Source organism: Spermophilus citellus (assembly GCF_964194105.1).
Source record: "Spermophilus citellus genome assembly, chromosome: X".
Classification (NCBI taxonomy): domain Eukaryota; kingdom Metazoa; phylum Chordata; class Mammalia; order Rodentia; family Sciuridae; genus Spermophilus; species Spermophilus citellus.
In genome coordinates, this window is record NC_138190.1 from 4191596 (window position 1) to 4205994 (window position 14399).

The 14399-nt window shown below is 47.4% G+C and overlaps 1 protein-coding gene across 1 annotated transcript in view; it reads right to left on the reverse strand.

Moving 5' to 3' along the window:
• Nucleotides 1-14399, reverse strand: part of ANOS1 (anosmin 1) — a 155884-nt gene that overhangs the window by 6618 nt on the left and 134867 nt on the right. The window contains exons 9-11 of the mRNA XM_081276515.1: nt 6957-7103; nt 701-795; nt 9-180 (exon numbers count right to left, since the gene is read on the reverse strand). Of these exons, the coding sequence (XP_081132641.1) occupies nt 9-180; nt 701-795; nt 6957-7103 (414 nt within the window). The remainder of the gene's footprint in view (nt 1-8; nt 181-700; nt 796-6956; nt 7104-14399) is intronic.

Genomic DNA, 14399 nt, shown 5'->3' on the forward strand with positions numbered 1-14399 from the left:
CTTCCTACCTGTGTCACCGGGACAATTAACGTGCTTGTGGCTTTTCCCCTTCAGGGCAGAGCACGGCGGAGTAGAGAAGAAAATGGCCTCTGCCTTCGAGTGGCTCTTCGGCCGGATAGGTTGGACGCTCACCTTATATTTGCAGGAAAAGGACAGGTCCTGAAGAATGATGTAATTTTCCTGGAACAAGAGAAAGAGAGGCAGAACGATCAATAAGAAGTCCTTGGGAGGCTGAGGCAGGAGGATCGTGAGCTCAAAGCCAGCCTCAGCAAAAGTGAGGCCCTAAGCAACTCAGGGAGACCTTGTCTCTAAATAAAATACAAAATAGGGCTAGGGACGTGGCTCAGTGGTCAAGAGCCCCTGAGTTCAATTCCTGATACAAAAATAATAATAATAATAATCCAGACATTTTATGCAGTTAAAATAAAGGAGACAGACACTCGGAAGAAGACTTCCACTGTCCTAGGGACTCCGTAAGCACTGTGCTGGCCACAGAAGGTCTCCAGGCAGTGGTATAAATGGATAAAGGTGGAGTGGACACCATCTTGGGTATTCCAGTTGTCCCCAGGTCATTATGTAACAGCAGTTGGTGAGAATGAGTTATCTGTGGCACGTTTGTACAGTCCTCTGACCTGTTACATGCACAAACCAAATGCACCCCCAAACTACACAGAGTCTATGAGTATAGTCGTCTCCTTACGTGGGTCACAGCAGATGATGTCTCCGATCCGGCCGTTTTGTTGTGGGCACACACCTCTGGAAACCACTGCACGTGGTATCTGTTGATGCTGGGGTCTGTGGTGTCAAAACACACAAAAGAAACAGCCTGGTAGTCACGATCCACATGTGTGAGTCAGCGTTCCATGACTGTCACAAATACCTGACAGAATCAACTTATAGAGAGAAAAGGTTTATTTTGGTTTCGGGGTTCAAGATCACCCTTGGGCAGACACATGGCTTTCAAGCATCGGAGAAAGCAGCACACCATGGTGGGGACAACAGGCTGAGCCAACCTGCTCCCCGCACGGTCAGGGAGTGAAAAGAGAAGAAGAGGAAGAGGCCAAGGTCCCAAAGATTCTTTGGAACATGCCCCTAACAACCAAAAGAACTCCCACTAGGCCCCACCTCTTACAAAGGCTCCATCACCTCCCAGCCAAGTTGGGGACCAAACCTTCAACACATGGGGGACATTTCAGGTCCAAACTAGAGTACCATGTAGCCTGATGTTCTTAAAACTGAGAGAACAGAGCCGGGCGCGGTGGCACACGCCTGTCATCCCAGCAGCTCAGGAGGCTGAGGCAGGAGGATCATGAGTTCAAAGCCAGCCTCAGCAAAAGTGAGGCCCTAAGCAACTCAGGGAGACCCTGTCTCTAAATAACATACAAAATAGGGCTGGGGACGGGGCTCAGGGGTCGAGTGCACCTGAATTCAATCTTCAGTACACCCCTGCCCAAACTGAGAGAGCAGGAAAACAGAAAATAAAATTCTACAGGCACGCAGAAAAAATGCATAGTCAAAGGCAGTATGCTGATTCAGTAGAAATCCTGTTTATTTAGTGAATATGGAGAATAAACCTGTGTTGAAATTTAAGCACGGCAGAGAAATACAGCAATGACTCAGTGCAACATTATTGGTCACCCCAATGTGCCCTGGGGTGTGAAAGGCCAGGCTCTGCCCCTGATTCACCTCTCATCTGGAACATTCAGGCCAAGCGTTTGCTAAGGGTTTTCAGATGGGCAGGAATCTCTTTGAAGAAATTGGGTTGATGTGGTGGGAACTGGTTTTGAGCAACTTGGAAGCAGAAAAGAAGCTATTGAAATAAGAGAGAATAAACAGATATAAAGTGGGCACCCATGGCATTGAGTTCAAAAGGAAATGGCTTATGAAGGGGCTCTCATCCTTACATGGCAGACATCAAGGACCCTTTAGAAAAAAGAATTCTGCATTATACATAAGGATGAAGTCAATCCATGAGTAATGGACCACATAGAAAGGGCTGCCCTCCTGCATCCTACAAATGGATGGAACTAGACTAATAATGAACAAAATACACCAGTAAAATACATGTTAGGCAGCTTGGAAGGCTGAGGCAGGAGGATCATGAGTTCAAAGCCAGCCTCCGCAACTCAGCAAGATGCTATTTCTAAATAAAATATTAAAAAGGGCTGGGAATGAGGATCAGTGGTTAAATACCCCTGGGTTCAATCCCTGGTACCAAAAAATAAAAAAGATATGTGTTAAGTTAGAAGATCATAAGTCTACAGATAATTATAGACCCTGGGGCGGTGGGGCATATTGACCGCAGGCTAGCACTTTACATATGGTGGCTCACACTGGAGCAAGGAATGGGGACACCCACACTCAGTGTCCCTAACTCTGCACACTTGATGTCTGCCCCTAAATCACCCACACTGCACTCAGGGTGCAGGAGATAACCTTGAGCACAACATGGGTGTCGGGAAACAAAAAAAAGAGATATGGTAGACCACTTGGCCTTCCAGGTCTCACCTCGTGACATTCACGGCTGCCTCAGCATGGCCCTCTCATGTAGCGTCCCCTCAGGTTGTCGGGTGGTTTGTTCCTGGGATTGCTGGACTCATCCTGAGACCCCATTTAGCTACAGCTGCATGAACTCCAAGATGGCGCCCACTTGATGTCACTTTTGGGTGCCCAAAGATGAGCACCGTACAAGATAGGAATATACTCAGCAAACATTTATCAAATGATAAGTGAATGAGTGTTCATTCACTTATAATCTAACACAGGAAAGAAAAACAGTGTGCTTGAGGAACCACATTGCCCTAGGGAGGTAAAAGCAATCTAGGAACAGGAAATGTTAAATAAGCTCAGATTTTAAATGTCCTCAATCATTTTATGTTTGATTTTTTAAAGAATTTTAATTTGGGTACTGAGGATTAAATCCAGAGGTGCTTAACCACTGAGCCACATTCCCAGCCCTTTTTTATTTTCAATTTTGAGATAGGGTTTTGCTAAGTTGCTTAGGGGCCTGCTAAGTGGATGAGGCTGGCCTTGAACTTGTGATCCTCCTTCCTCAGCCTCCTGAGTCACTGGGATTATAGGCGTGTGCCACCCGGCCCAGCCTCCTCCATGATTTCAAATGGTGCTCCAAAAGGCCAATTTGAGGAGATTTCTTTTAAAAAGACAAACCAGGGTCAGTCTTTGAAGCTCTGTGGTAGAGGACTTGCCTAGGATGTGGGAGGCCCTGGTTTCATAGGCCAATACCACAAAAAATAGATAACTACATGAAATAAAAAATAAGAGGCAAACTGCAACGCTCACACTTGTTTATGTTTTTTTGAGCTGAATTAAAAAGAATCCGTTTGGAGACCCTCACTCCCGCAATAGTCATTTACAGAAAATGTCTCTACCTTCCTCTCCCAAGTTATTGAAATCTTAAGAGCTCATACTTTAGATTTTGAGTGCAGAGCTTGACCTGTACCTAGAATATTAAATGCAACATTGTTCAAGCAAACAATGAATAGGAAATATTGGGAAAAAATAGCAATACATTGGTAAAAAGTAATACAAACGAAAAGAGTATAGAAGTTGTATGTAAATAGTTTTTACCTAGCATTTACATTGTATTAAGTATTACGAGTCGCTTAGAGATGATATAAAGTATACAGAAGGAGGTGCATAATTTATATGCAAATAAAATAATTCTATATCAAGGACATGAATATCCACATGGAATTTGGAACCAATCTCCTGCAGATACCAGGGTACAACTGTACATGAAAATTCTATCCTGACTGCCCAATTAATCTACTTCTGGACTCCATCCCTTCCTTCCACAAACCAATAGCATCAGGTAGAAGTCCTTGAAAAAGTATTTTTAAATTTGGGAATTTACTTTCAATATGCCTCAAACAGGAGATGCGTTCAAAGACGTCTAACTCGCCGTGCACATTGTAAATGAAGGGAACTAAAATTTTCCGTTGATTGCAAACGCCTACGTTCACGAAAGGCTCATGATCAGGCACCCTGGGTTTCTCGACATTGCATCTCTGAGAACCAGTGTGCATCTTGGGGTACCCGAGGACAACAGCCGTCCTGGGAACCAAAGGTCACAGCTGCAGCGAGAGGGGACATACGTTTCAAAGGGCACTATAGAAGGTCAACTGCGTTGGGGTAGAGACTACTTTCTGTTTCTGTTTGCAGTGTTTCAGACCCTGGACCCGGTGCCTGGTAGGTGGTAGAGTCCTGGCCCAGGGTGGTAGATGGACATAACGTTGGTGAGACGGCACTTTCTGGTTTTTATACAACCCATAACCATTTGGAGACCCCTGCTAGGCACTTCTGCTTAAGACGGTAGCAGGAAGTCCCCCCTCTCTCTGAGCTCATTTTTCCTATTTATGCTGTAAAAACACCAAGTCCAGAGCTGGAAGGCCGACACCAAGTGCCTGTTCTGTTATCACTGAGCAAAAATGAGCCCACAGGAGCCTAAAATCACAACAGCATCAGCTGAGAGAAATATTTGGTTAAAGATGATACGCGATCCCACAAATTCAGTGTGGAGTAGACTTTCTCACAGAGCACTCCTGCTTACAACCCAACTACCATGTCCAAGCTGCTAAACACAAGTCACAAGGACATCGGTTTTAAAATCCATGTCACTTCCTTGCTTTTGGATGTGGTCTCTTATTGCATGACGGTCATATCATGCATTGAAATGTCAAATTCGATACCACCGTGCACCCCGATATTGGCTGATGAATACAGACAGAATTTCTCGCCTGGATGTTTTAAATGGTTGATTTACAGATTTGAGAAAATGATAGTTCAAATAGTCCAAGGTTAGAAATAAATATGGAGAATATCGGCGTAACAGTTTTTCCGGATTCAGAGTCAGAATATGAATAAAAAATGCAGTTATAAAATACCAAAAGCAAACGTGACAAAATGAAGCTCAGAAAACACATGTCATCTATAATGGGATCAAAATGAACACATCTTGGAATAACCACAATAAAAGGTCTTATTGTCTCTTTATAATAATATATCAGGAGACGGGATTGACAGGAAAATTTAAAATCTGAATAAAGGAATATACTACCATGCTTACAGGTTGTAAGATTCAGTATTTTTATTATTTAATTCTTTTTCTTTTGTGGTTCTGGAGTTTGAATCCAGGACCCTTTGCTTGCTAGGAAAACACTCTACCCAACTGAGCTATGTCCCAGCCCTCAGTTGTATACTTATTTATTTGGTACTGGGGACTGAACCCAGGAGTACTTAAACACTGAACCAAAACATTAGCCTGTTTTGTTTCGTTTTGTAATTTTTATTTCGAGACAGGGCTTTAAACAGGATGTGAATTCTCCGATCATGAATACATAGATGAATTGCAACATTAATAAAAAGCACAAAAGGTTTGTGTAGAAACTGAAGGATTAATTCCAATAGTTATGGTAAAATGCAAAGGACTAAGAGTTCTTGAGACAATTTGTAAAAACAAGTAAAAAAACTGGGGACGTCTCATGAAACTAATTAATAAGTCTACAGTGGTTAAGACAGTGAGCTATTGTCTCAAAATTGAAAAATTATGTCAAAGGACAATATGAAAATTCCACAAAGTAATACCTGCATATGTATGCTTGATTGGGTACAACCCTAGTACCACTGAGCTTTGGAAAAAGACTTGTTTTCATTTATTTATTTATTTGGCACCAGAGATTGAATCCAAAGGGCACTCAACCACTGAGCCACATCCCCAGCCCTTTTTATTTTTTATTTTGAGACAGATTCTCCCTAAGTTGCTCAGGGCCTTGCTAAGTTGCTGAGGCTCTGAACTTGGGATCCTCCTGCCTCAGCCTCCTGAGCTGCTGGAATTACAGGTACACACCACCACCACACCTGGAAAATTTTAGCATTATTAAGAAAATGTGGTTGATATTGATATTATTCTATAATTTTATTTAACAGTTGATCAATGCAATAGATCAAATAAAATTTAATGTTATATTTTTATAAATTAATTTTAATATGGATATGTGATTTTGCTATATAATCACTTAATAAATGTTTAATGAATTATAAATTCAATTAATTTATGCTAGGAATGAAATACATTAATCATAAGAGCTATGTTGCTTGGTTTATAGAATAGTTCTCAGCAGCTTGAAAGAAAATTCTGGAGCAACAGTTAAAAACCACCTGTTTTGCTTATGTTTTTAAGATGCATAGAAGCATTTAAATTTTATATGTCATGTATTCTAAAGTACTCTTGCCACAATTAATATCCTCAGGGTAAAGGTAATGAAAGGAATTTATACCAAAGATAAATGCTCAGAGAAGAAGAATCTATCCCAAGGAGAAGTGTTCATTATAGCATTGATTATGAAATGGAAATTATACGGGAACCTCCATGTCTTGCTGTACTGGAACAGTGAGGTGGTACATCAGGACAAGCCATAGGATGCAGCCACTTGAAAATGTTAGGAGAACTGGGTGGTGATAGCACATACCCATGCAATGCTGTGTGCCAATAATTGTGTATGTTTTATGCACACATATCCACACATCCACGGGAAACACCTGATTGAAACACAGCTTCTGAAAGAACACCAATCCACATGCGATTCCAATAACTGATGTTGAGGTAATACTTTCCAAATTAGGTAACATGGTTCTTTTTTTTTTTTTTAATAAAAATTAATTTAGCTGGGCACAGTGTTGCACACCTGTAACCCCAGCATCTCAGGAGGCTGAGGCAGGAGGATTGTGAGTTCAAAGCCAGCCTCAGCAAAAACGAGATACTAAAGCAACTCAGTGAGACTCTGTCTCCAAATAAAACACAAATGGAGCTGGGGAGGTGGCTCAGTGGTCAAGGGCCCCTGAATTCAATCCCTATTATTAAAAAAAAAATCCTATGTTTATTTATATCACTGTGCAATTTAACACAAGTAATAATGAAGCAAAAACTCTCGGCCTACCTTCTGTCTTTTTCCAGTAGACCTTGACTTGCAGCTGGTTGTCTTGGTAGAAAGGAGCTCCGATTTCCAGGGGGCGCGGGGGCTGTCTTCTTTGGAAGGGGGGCTGTGTTTGGATCCCAGCTTTGCTAGGTTTCCCAACCTGCTCTTCTACGAAAAAAAAAAAAAAAAACCAGCACTTTAACTGACTTATTGAGAACAATCTGATATTAACTCCAGGGTACTTCCCGCGATCCTGTCCCTCTTTCCAGGGCCTCTTTGATGTTTGAGATAATGACCGCCAACCGCTTCCCAATGCTCTGGAAGGCCTACAGGTGTGTTACACAGAATTTCAGACCTTAAATTGGTGGGCCATCTATGTTTGCCGTGTTTGCACTTCAGAAACAGGAACAGGTAACATTTCTCATTGTAGATAAGCATTAAAAAAAAAAAAGAAGAAGAATGTGTGCTCTTGTTCGTTACTACTTTTGAAACATGGACTTTGTTTTTCCTATTCTGTATTTAAAAATGTTCTCAAGACGTACTCAGAGAGTGAGAAAAGAAAAAGTCATCCTTACTTTTATATATGAGCTTGAAAAACTCCATATTCAATAAGAGCTCAGGATATGCTATGATGAATAATATAATTTCAGAATATTTCTTTGAAATAAACCATTCAAACTTTGACTCTTTTTTTTTTTGTACCAGGGATGGATCCCAGGGGTTCTTAACCACCGAGCCACATCCTCAGCCCTTTTTATTATATATTTTGAGACAGTCTTGCTGAGTTGCTTTGCGCCTCACTAAGTTGCTGAGACTGACTTTGAACTTGAGCTCCTCCTGCCTCAGCCTCCTGAGCTGCTGGAATTCCCCACATGTGCCTACACCTTTATTTGTGTGAATTTCATGAAAAAGCAGCACAAATGGTACAGGGCATAGTGGCATGAATGACGAATGTTGGTAGGCCTGTGCATATGCATTTTCACAAGCCAGAGTTGGGACCCATGAGTGACCGCTGGTGAGCATCCTTAGCTGATGCTTCCTGGTGTCTGCAGATGGGTGGTGAGTCTGTGTTACGAAGGAACATAGCTACCACGTGCCATGGTCACGAGCCACTATGCTGGGGACTGGTTGATTGGGTGGTCAGGGGAAGGCCTCTCAGTTTCAGCTGAGGCTGGGATAACAGGAAGAAGCCTGCAGGGGAAAGTGTTTGAGCCAGGAGAACTCTGCTCTGGGTGGGATGCCCTGCATGGAGAGGTGTGATTCTGATGCTACCAGGCAGTAGGAGTCCAGCAACTAGCGCTTGTCAGGGGGATGAGCAACAAGGGCTGCTAAACAAAGCAGGATGGGGGTCCTCATCCCATCAGACTGGGGTTCCTATAGGAAGAGGAGTTTAGGATGCAGATGTGCACAGACTTAAGAGCCAGGGAGGACAGGCAGGGGACACCTGTATGCTAATGGAAAGATTGGAGGAAGGCTCAGAAGGATCGGCACCTCGGTCTAGAAGTCAACTTCCAGAACTATAAGAAAATACATTTCTGTTGTTTAAGCCCCTCACTCTGGAGGGGGTGGGGTACAGTAGCCCCAGGAAACCAAGACAGTTGAAATGGAAATATCCCTTCCAGGGATACTGGGTACAGGGATGTTGAAGATTGGCTACTTCTTACTCCTTGTTCTATGAACATGGCAGAAGATTTGAAGGTACCAAGATGCGCAGAGAGTCAGATCAAAATAACCTGAATGGAAAATGTACAGTGACTGATTAAAGATCCTCAAGTAACTAACAGAATGCTGAATCCTCTCTCTTTGCCACCCACCTTTGACACAGCCCTCGATACAGTAACTCTTGTCAAGTTGGACCACAGTGAGACCGAACTCAGTATCTCCTGATATTTGGAGATATTTTCCTATTTGGAAACCAACAACTGGTACATATTTAGCTGCACTCTTGCAGGTCCTGCTGGGGAGGTGACCTGGTCAGGGCACCATGACCCCAGTGGGTGGTGGAGGGCCAGCCTGGGATTCCCTAAGAGGGTGAGAAGGGCAGCAGGAGTGGGCCTGCAGAGGGGTGGGCTCTTGTGCAGATGCAGCAGTACAGCCAGTCAGGGTGTGGGCAGAGGGGCTATGAGGATTAGATGGTGCCCATTCCATAGCAGAGCTTATGCATCTGGAGTGATGTTTGCCTGGCACCTCAAGCCAGGTACAGAACTGATAGAATCAGAGGGCAGAGGTGTCTGTGAGAGGGGAGACTGGCACAGCTGCCCCTGGCTGGATGCTCCCCGGTCAAAGACCTTCTCAGGACTCTCTCCAGTTGCCACCAGAAGAGCAGGAGCTAGGGTTCCAGAGAGAGGATGGCATGCCAGGTCCCTGGGTGTGCCTGCCGTGGGGCAGAAACTAGCGCTAGCTTCTCAGCAGGAGATCTAATGGTGCAGAGCTGCCTGGACCTGGACACCTTTCTGGGGCCAAAGGAGGTTTCCAAGAGGAACAGGATGGAGTCACTTCTGGGGCTCTGAAAATCTACTGCAGGGCCAGGCAAGGTGGTGGAGTGGGGCTGGAGGTGCGCCATGGGAGGCCGAGCCATGCTGGGTGGGTGGGGGGCTCTGAAGAAGTCAGGGTGCATCACCCATGTAAGAGGTACCTGCAGGACAGAGGTCCCCAGAGGGGTCCCCAAAGGCTCCCAAAGAGCACTTCGGATGGAGACCTATGGATGCCCACCAGGACCGAGGGCCACCAACAGCTAGAGGGAGCCCCAGAGGGCCCTGGCCAGGGGAAGACACTTGGCCTTGCTTGTCTGTCTGTCCCATCTCTCCTTCCCCCACTTGTCAATGACCAGATGAAGCTGGGGGAGGGGAGTGTGTGCAGGGGGAGGGCAGCCTGGAGGGGGAAGGGCTGCCCCACACTCAGGGCCCTGGTTGGGCCAGACCTGCTGGGAGGAGAGCAGCTGCAGGGGAGAGGCAGAGGGCAGGTGGCATCAGGAGCTGGAAGGTGCAGGAAGGCAGCCCTCAGCTCCAGAGGCTGTCAGGTGAGGCAGGAGGCCCAGCAGAGCAGCCAAGGGCAGTGGGGAGGGCCATCTCCTCCTTCCTTCCCTGTGACCTGGAGGTCAGAGCTGAGGAATGAAGTGCCCTGCCCTGAGGCCTGCTGTGTGCTGAGTGTGAGACACAGGATGGGCACCCAGACTCAGCACCCCACGGCCTGAGGGCCACGTCCAGCCTGGACCACTCACACGGTGAACCTGATGCTTACACACTTAAGTGTCTGACAAAGACAGAGAAGGGGTCTTTGGTACCTGAAAATTACCCAGGTTTCCAAATTCAGTCTTCATTCACAAATTTTCTTGAAATAGAGCCTCAAGGTTTGGGATAACCTCTGTGCATGGCAACTTTGCTGCTACAAATGAAGAGCCGGGCTGCCTGGCAGTTTAACCACCTAGTATTGGCTCCACCCAGAAATGTGTGTGTGTGTGTGTGTGTGTGTGTGTGTGTGTGTGTGTGCATGCGCGCACAGGGATGGGGTAGAGTGGGAGTTGGGGGTTGGACCTACACCCATGACTGGAGAGAGCTGTAGCATTTACAGGTGACCAGAGAGCAATAATGGACCCCAAGGTTCGGGACAATCCTACCCTACAGAGGACAGCCCACCCCAAGTGCCTAAAGTCTCAATTGATACAATCAGAGGCCAAAGCCCTTCTTCTCTGTCATTGACACACAGTGCCCTGTCCATCCCAGACATGAATGATGCAAACTTTCAAGCTACAAGGTTGACTTTTTAAAAAAAATTTTTCGGTTTCCCTGAGAAACTCTAGAACGCCCACGATTTTTCTCTCAGAGCTTGCCATCCCTCCAGCCCCACCCCAAAGTGTGTTTGTGCATTTCCTGGTCTCTCTTCTGTCTCTACCCTGGACACCACACTCCAGGGGAAGAGGGACTGCTTGGGTACAGCTGTGTCCCCTGCCTCTCAACAGGAAGACCACGAGGCTCAAGTTCCAAAACTGTGTGGAGACTTTGCACACAAAGATCAGCCCAGGCAAAGTGTCCAAAGGCCCTGGGCCTGGATTCTGCCCTTCTTTATCACATCAGATACACAATTTCATAGTTTCTGTATCATTTATATAATGGAATAATATTAACTATGTTACAGAATATAGAATATATTATGTTATCATTAGTAATGTGCCCATTACTATTTTAAAATAGTTTAATCAACTTCATTGACAAATGATAAGTTCATATTTAATTGACAACATATAAGCTATGTAAATGTAGACATAAACCCATCAGTATCTTACAAAGGACATCCTGAGAACATTGATGGATAGTTATATAACATAATTTGTACAAATGACAATGTGCTACACAAATTATTATACTTCTAATCTTTATTATTTGAAAGCACATGATTAAAATTTCCCCTTTTCTTCTTGTAAATTAGCTAGATTGGTGGCTTCCACTGAGAGCCATGTGAGCCATTGGAAATTGCCTGGAGACACTGGATTGGCACAGCTGTCCCTCAGAGACCAGGGAGGCTGCTCCCCCCTCCCATGCACAGGACAGCACCAACCACCAGAAGGTCTGGCCCCACCCTCTACAGTGTCCAGTTGGAGAAACCACAGGGGAGAGTCTTGGAAAGAAAGAACAGGACAATCTCTAGGAGAACAAACCTTCACTATTCTTATTACTACTCCATGAAATAAGAAGCAACACTTAACTAAGAAATGAGAGGCCGCCTCCCTGGTCAGTCTCTAACCAGGGAGAAGCGGGAGTGGGCGGCCAGGGGTGAGGGGTCAACAGTCTCTTAGAGTGGGGGCTCCTCAGGTGACACAGAGGAGGGCTGGGGAGTGGCAGACCGGTGAGTCCAAGCAGTGACCAGTCTGCGGGTGGCCAAGAGCCTCCCCGTGGGGTAGAGCGGAGTCAGTAGGAGACGATGGTGACTGTAGGTCTGTATCTGAAAAGAAGGTGGCCGTTGGGCCCTCTCGGGGCCGTCAGGGGCTCCATCGGGCTGGGCGGTCTCCGGGGCTCAGGGGGGCTCTTCTGCTGAGGCTGCTGAGTCTGGCGGCCAGGCCCGAGGCCCCTGGACTGGGGGGCACCTGCGCCCGGGTCTCCAGCTGCAGGACAGTGTCCTTGGCCGGTGCAGTACCTGCACCAGGGGACACAGCGGGCGCGGCCAGCCAAGGGGTGTCAGGGTCTCCTGGGCACTGGGCGGAAGATTCTGGTGAGAGGACCCGGCTGGGGTGCGAAGGGCCGCACCACTCCCTTGCTGATCACAGGCACGAAAGCCGAGGGCCGGGGTTCCCGGGTCTTTGGGGGATCTGGAACCTCAAGTGGGCCGACGATTCCTGTCGCAGGACCCAGCTGGGGCGCGAAGGGCCGCACCACTCCCTTGCTGATCACAGGCACGAAAGCAGATGGCCGGGCCTCCGGGGTCTTCGGGGGATCTGGAACCTCAAGGTTGGGGCTCTCTGGCTTGGTGTCCTGGGGCTTGGCGACCTGGGGCTTGGGGACCTCAGGCTCTGGCTTCTCAAACCAGAGAGGACCGTCCACCTTCTTTCTGCCTTTGGGGCACTTGCTGAGGGCCTGGAGCACCGTGGCCTTGGCGCACGGGTCTGCGATGGGCGCCACGGGAGGGCGCGCGTAGCGGGTCCCCTGGCGCTGGGGCCGGTTGATGAGGACTGTGACCGCGCTGCGGGTCCGACGTCGCCTCTGGGCACCCGGAGACCCTCCTTTGGTGTGGCCGGGGCAAGGAGCGCTCAGCCCCGCCTTCAAGAGCTGCCAGAGAGGGGGCTTGGGCGCCCCAGGCTGGGCATCCGGGGGGTCCGCTGGCCTGGGGCCTTCAATTGGCTCAGTCTTTGGCACGATGCGGGGCAGGGCTCGGGAGAGGACAAAGAACCCCGGGAAGATGAGGGCAGGATGGAAGAGCCCTGGGTCCCCGGGACGGCGCACGGACCTGGGGCTGGCAGAACCGGGCTCCTGCGCACGGCAGGACGGCAGCGCGGCCCAGGCGGTGTGCAGGTACCTGTTCAGGCAACTGGCCAGGGAGCCGCCCATGAGCGCGGGGCTGCAGGGGCTGCTTCCCGATGAGTGGCATCGAGATGAGAAGCCACAGTACACTGTTCAAGTGGTGCTTGGTGTCCAGGCAAGCCAAGCGCGTGGGAGCCCGGTTGCTATGTCCCCCAACCTCGAGGACACTAGGACGTCACAGCAGGAGGCAACAGCCCAGGTCCCACCCTCTTTGGAGGGCAGCGGAAGCGCAGTCCTCTCTCCTGGCTCTGCTGCTCGTGCACACGCGCTCTGGGTAGGAGGGCCTTGACCTGCTTCTCCTTTCACCTGAGAAGAATTTCTGCAGTCAGCAATGGGATGAGGATTCGCTGGAGGAACCCAACCAACAGGAGGCACAATGATAAAAAGGGGACTTATTAGGTCGGCTCCTGCGACCAGACGCTGGAGAGTCCACCACAGCCGTCTGCAGGCTGGAGAGCTGGGAGAACCAGGAGCCGCACCATCCAGGAGGCTGGGCCCAGGACCAGAGGGATCCACCGTCTTCCCTGGTCCAAGACCCCAGGCTTCTGGAAATTCCCTGCAGAATCACTGGCACAGTCCACTTGGGAAGAGGGAAGAAGCCAGAGTCCACAACCTGAGTGGGTCGCAGGACCCATCAAGAGCCCCTTGGAGAAGAGGGGCGCTCTCCTGGGGCTTCCGTGTGCTCTGCAAACAGTCATGCTATTGATCTGAGCGGCCCGGCTTAGGGAGGGTCTCCTCTCCAACTGGCTCGGCCAGAAGCCAATCACCTATATCCAGCATCTGCTTTGAGGAGATGTGACACTGAACATGAATGAGTCAGACCTGTATTTATAATGTTAGTCTGTATCCCCTGCATCTCAACAGGGAAGACCATGAAGCTCAAGTTTCAGTACCCGGTAGAGAGACTTTGAATAGAAAGCACAGCCCAGGCAGAGTGTCCAAAGGACCTGAGCCTGGTGTCTGTCCTTCTTTACCAAGTCAGAAACACAATTTCATACTTTTTGTGTAATTTATATAATGGAATAATATTAACTGTATTAAGTAATACAAATTATTACATTATAATTATTAATGTGCCAGTTAATATTTCAAAATGTTTCAACTAACTTTATTAATAAGTGACTAATCTACTACATATTTAATGAACAGCCTGTACGCTATGTAAACGTCGAGATGCACACATCAGTTTGAAACAAGGAGATCCTGAGATCATTGACTAATAGTTATGTAACCTACATCCTGCAAAAGACATTGTGCTATACAAACTGAGTAGTTTGTATAGCACTTGATACTTTTTAGTCTTTTTTATCTGAAAGCATGTTATAGATATTTCAACTTTTCTTTCCTTTTTTTTTTGGGGGGGGGGGGAACTTAGCTGTAGATTGGTGTCTTGAACTGGGGGCAATTTGGTTGTTTGGAAAGTGCCTGGAGACACTGTGGATTGGCACAGCTG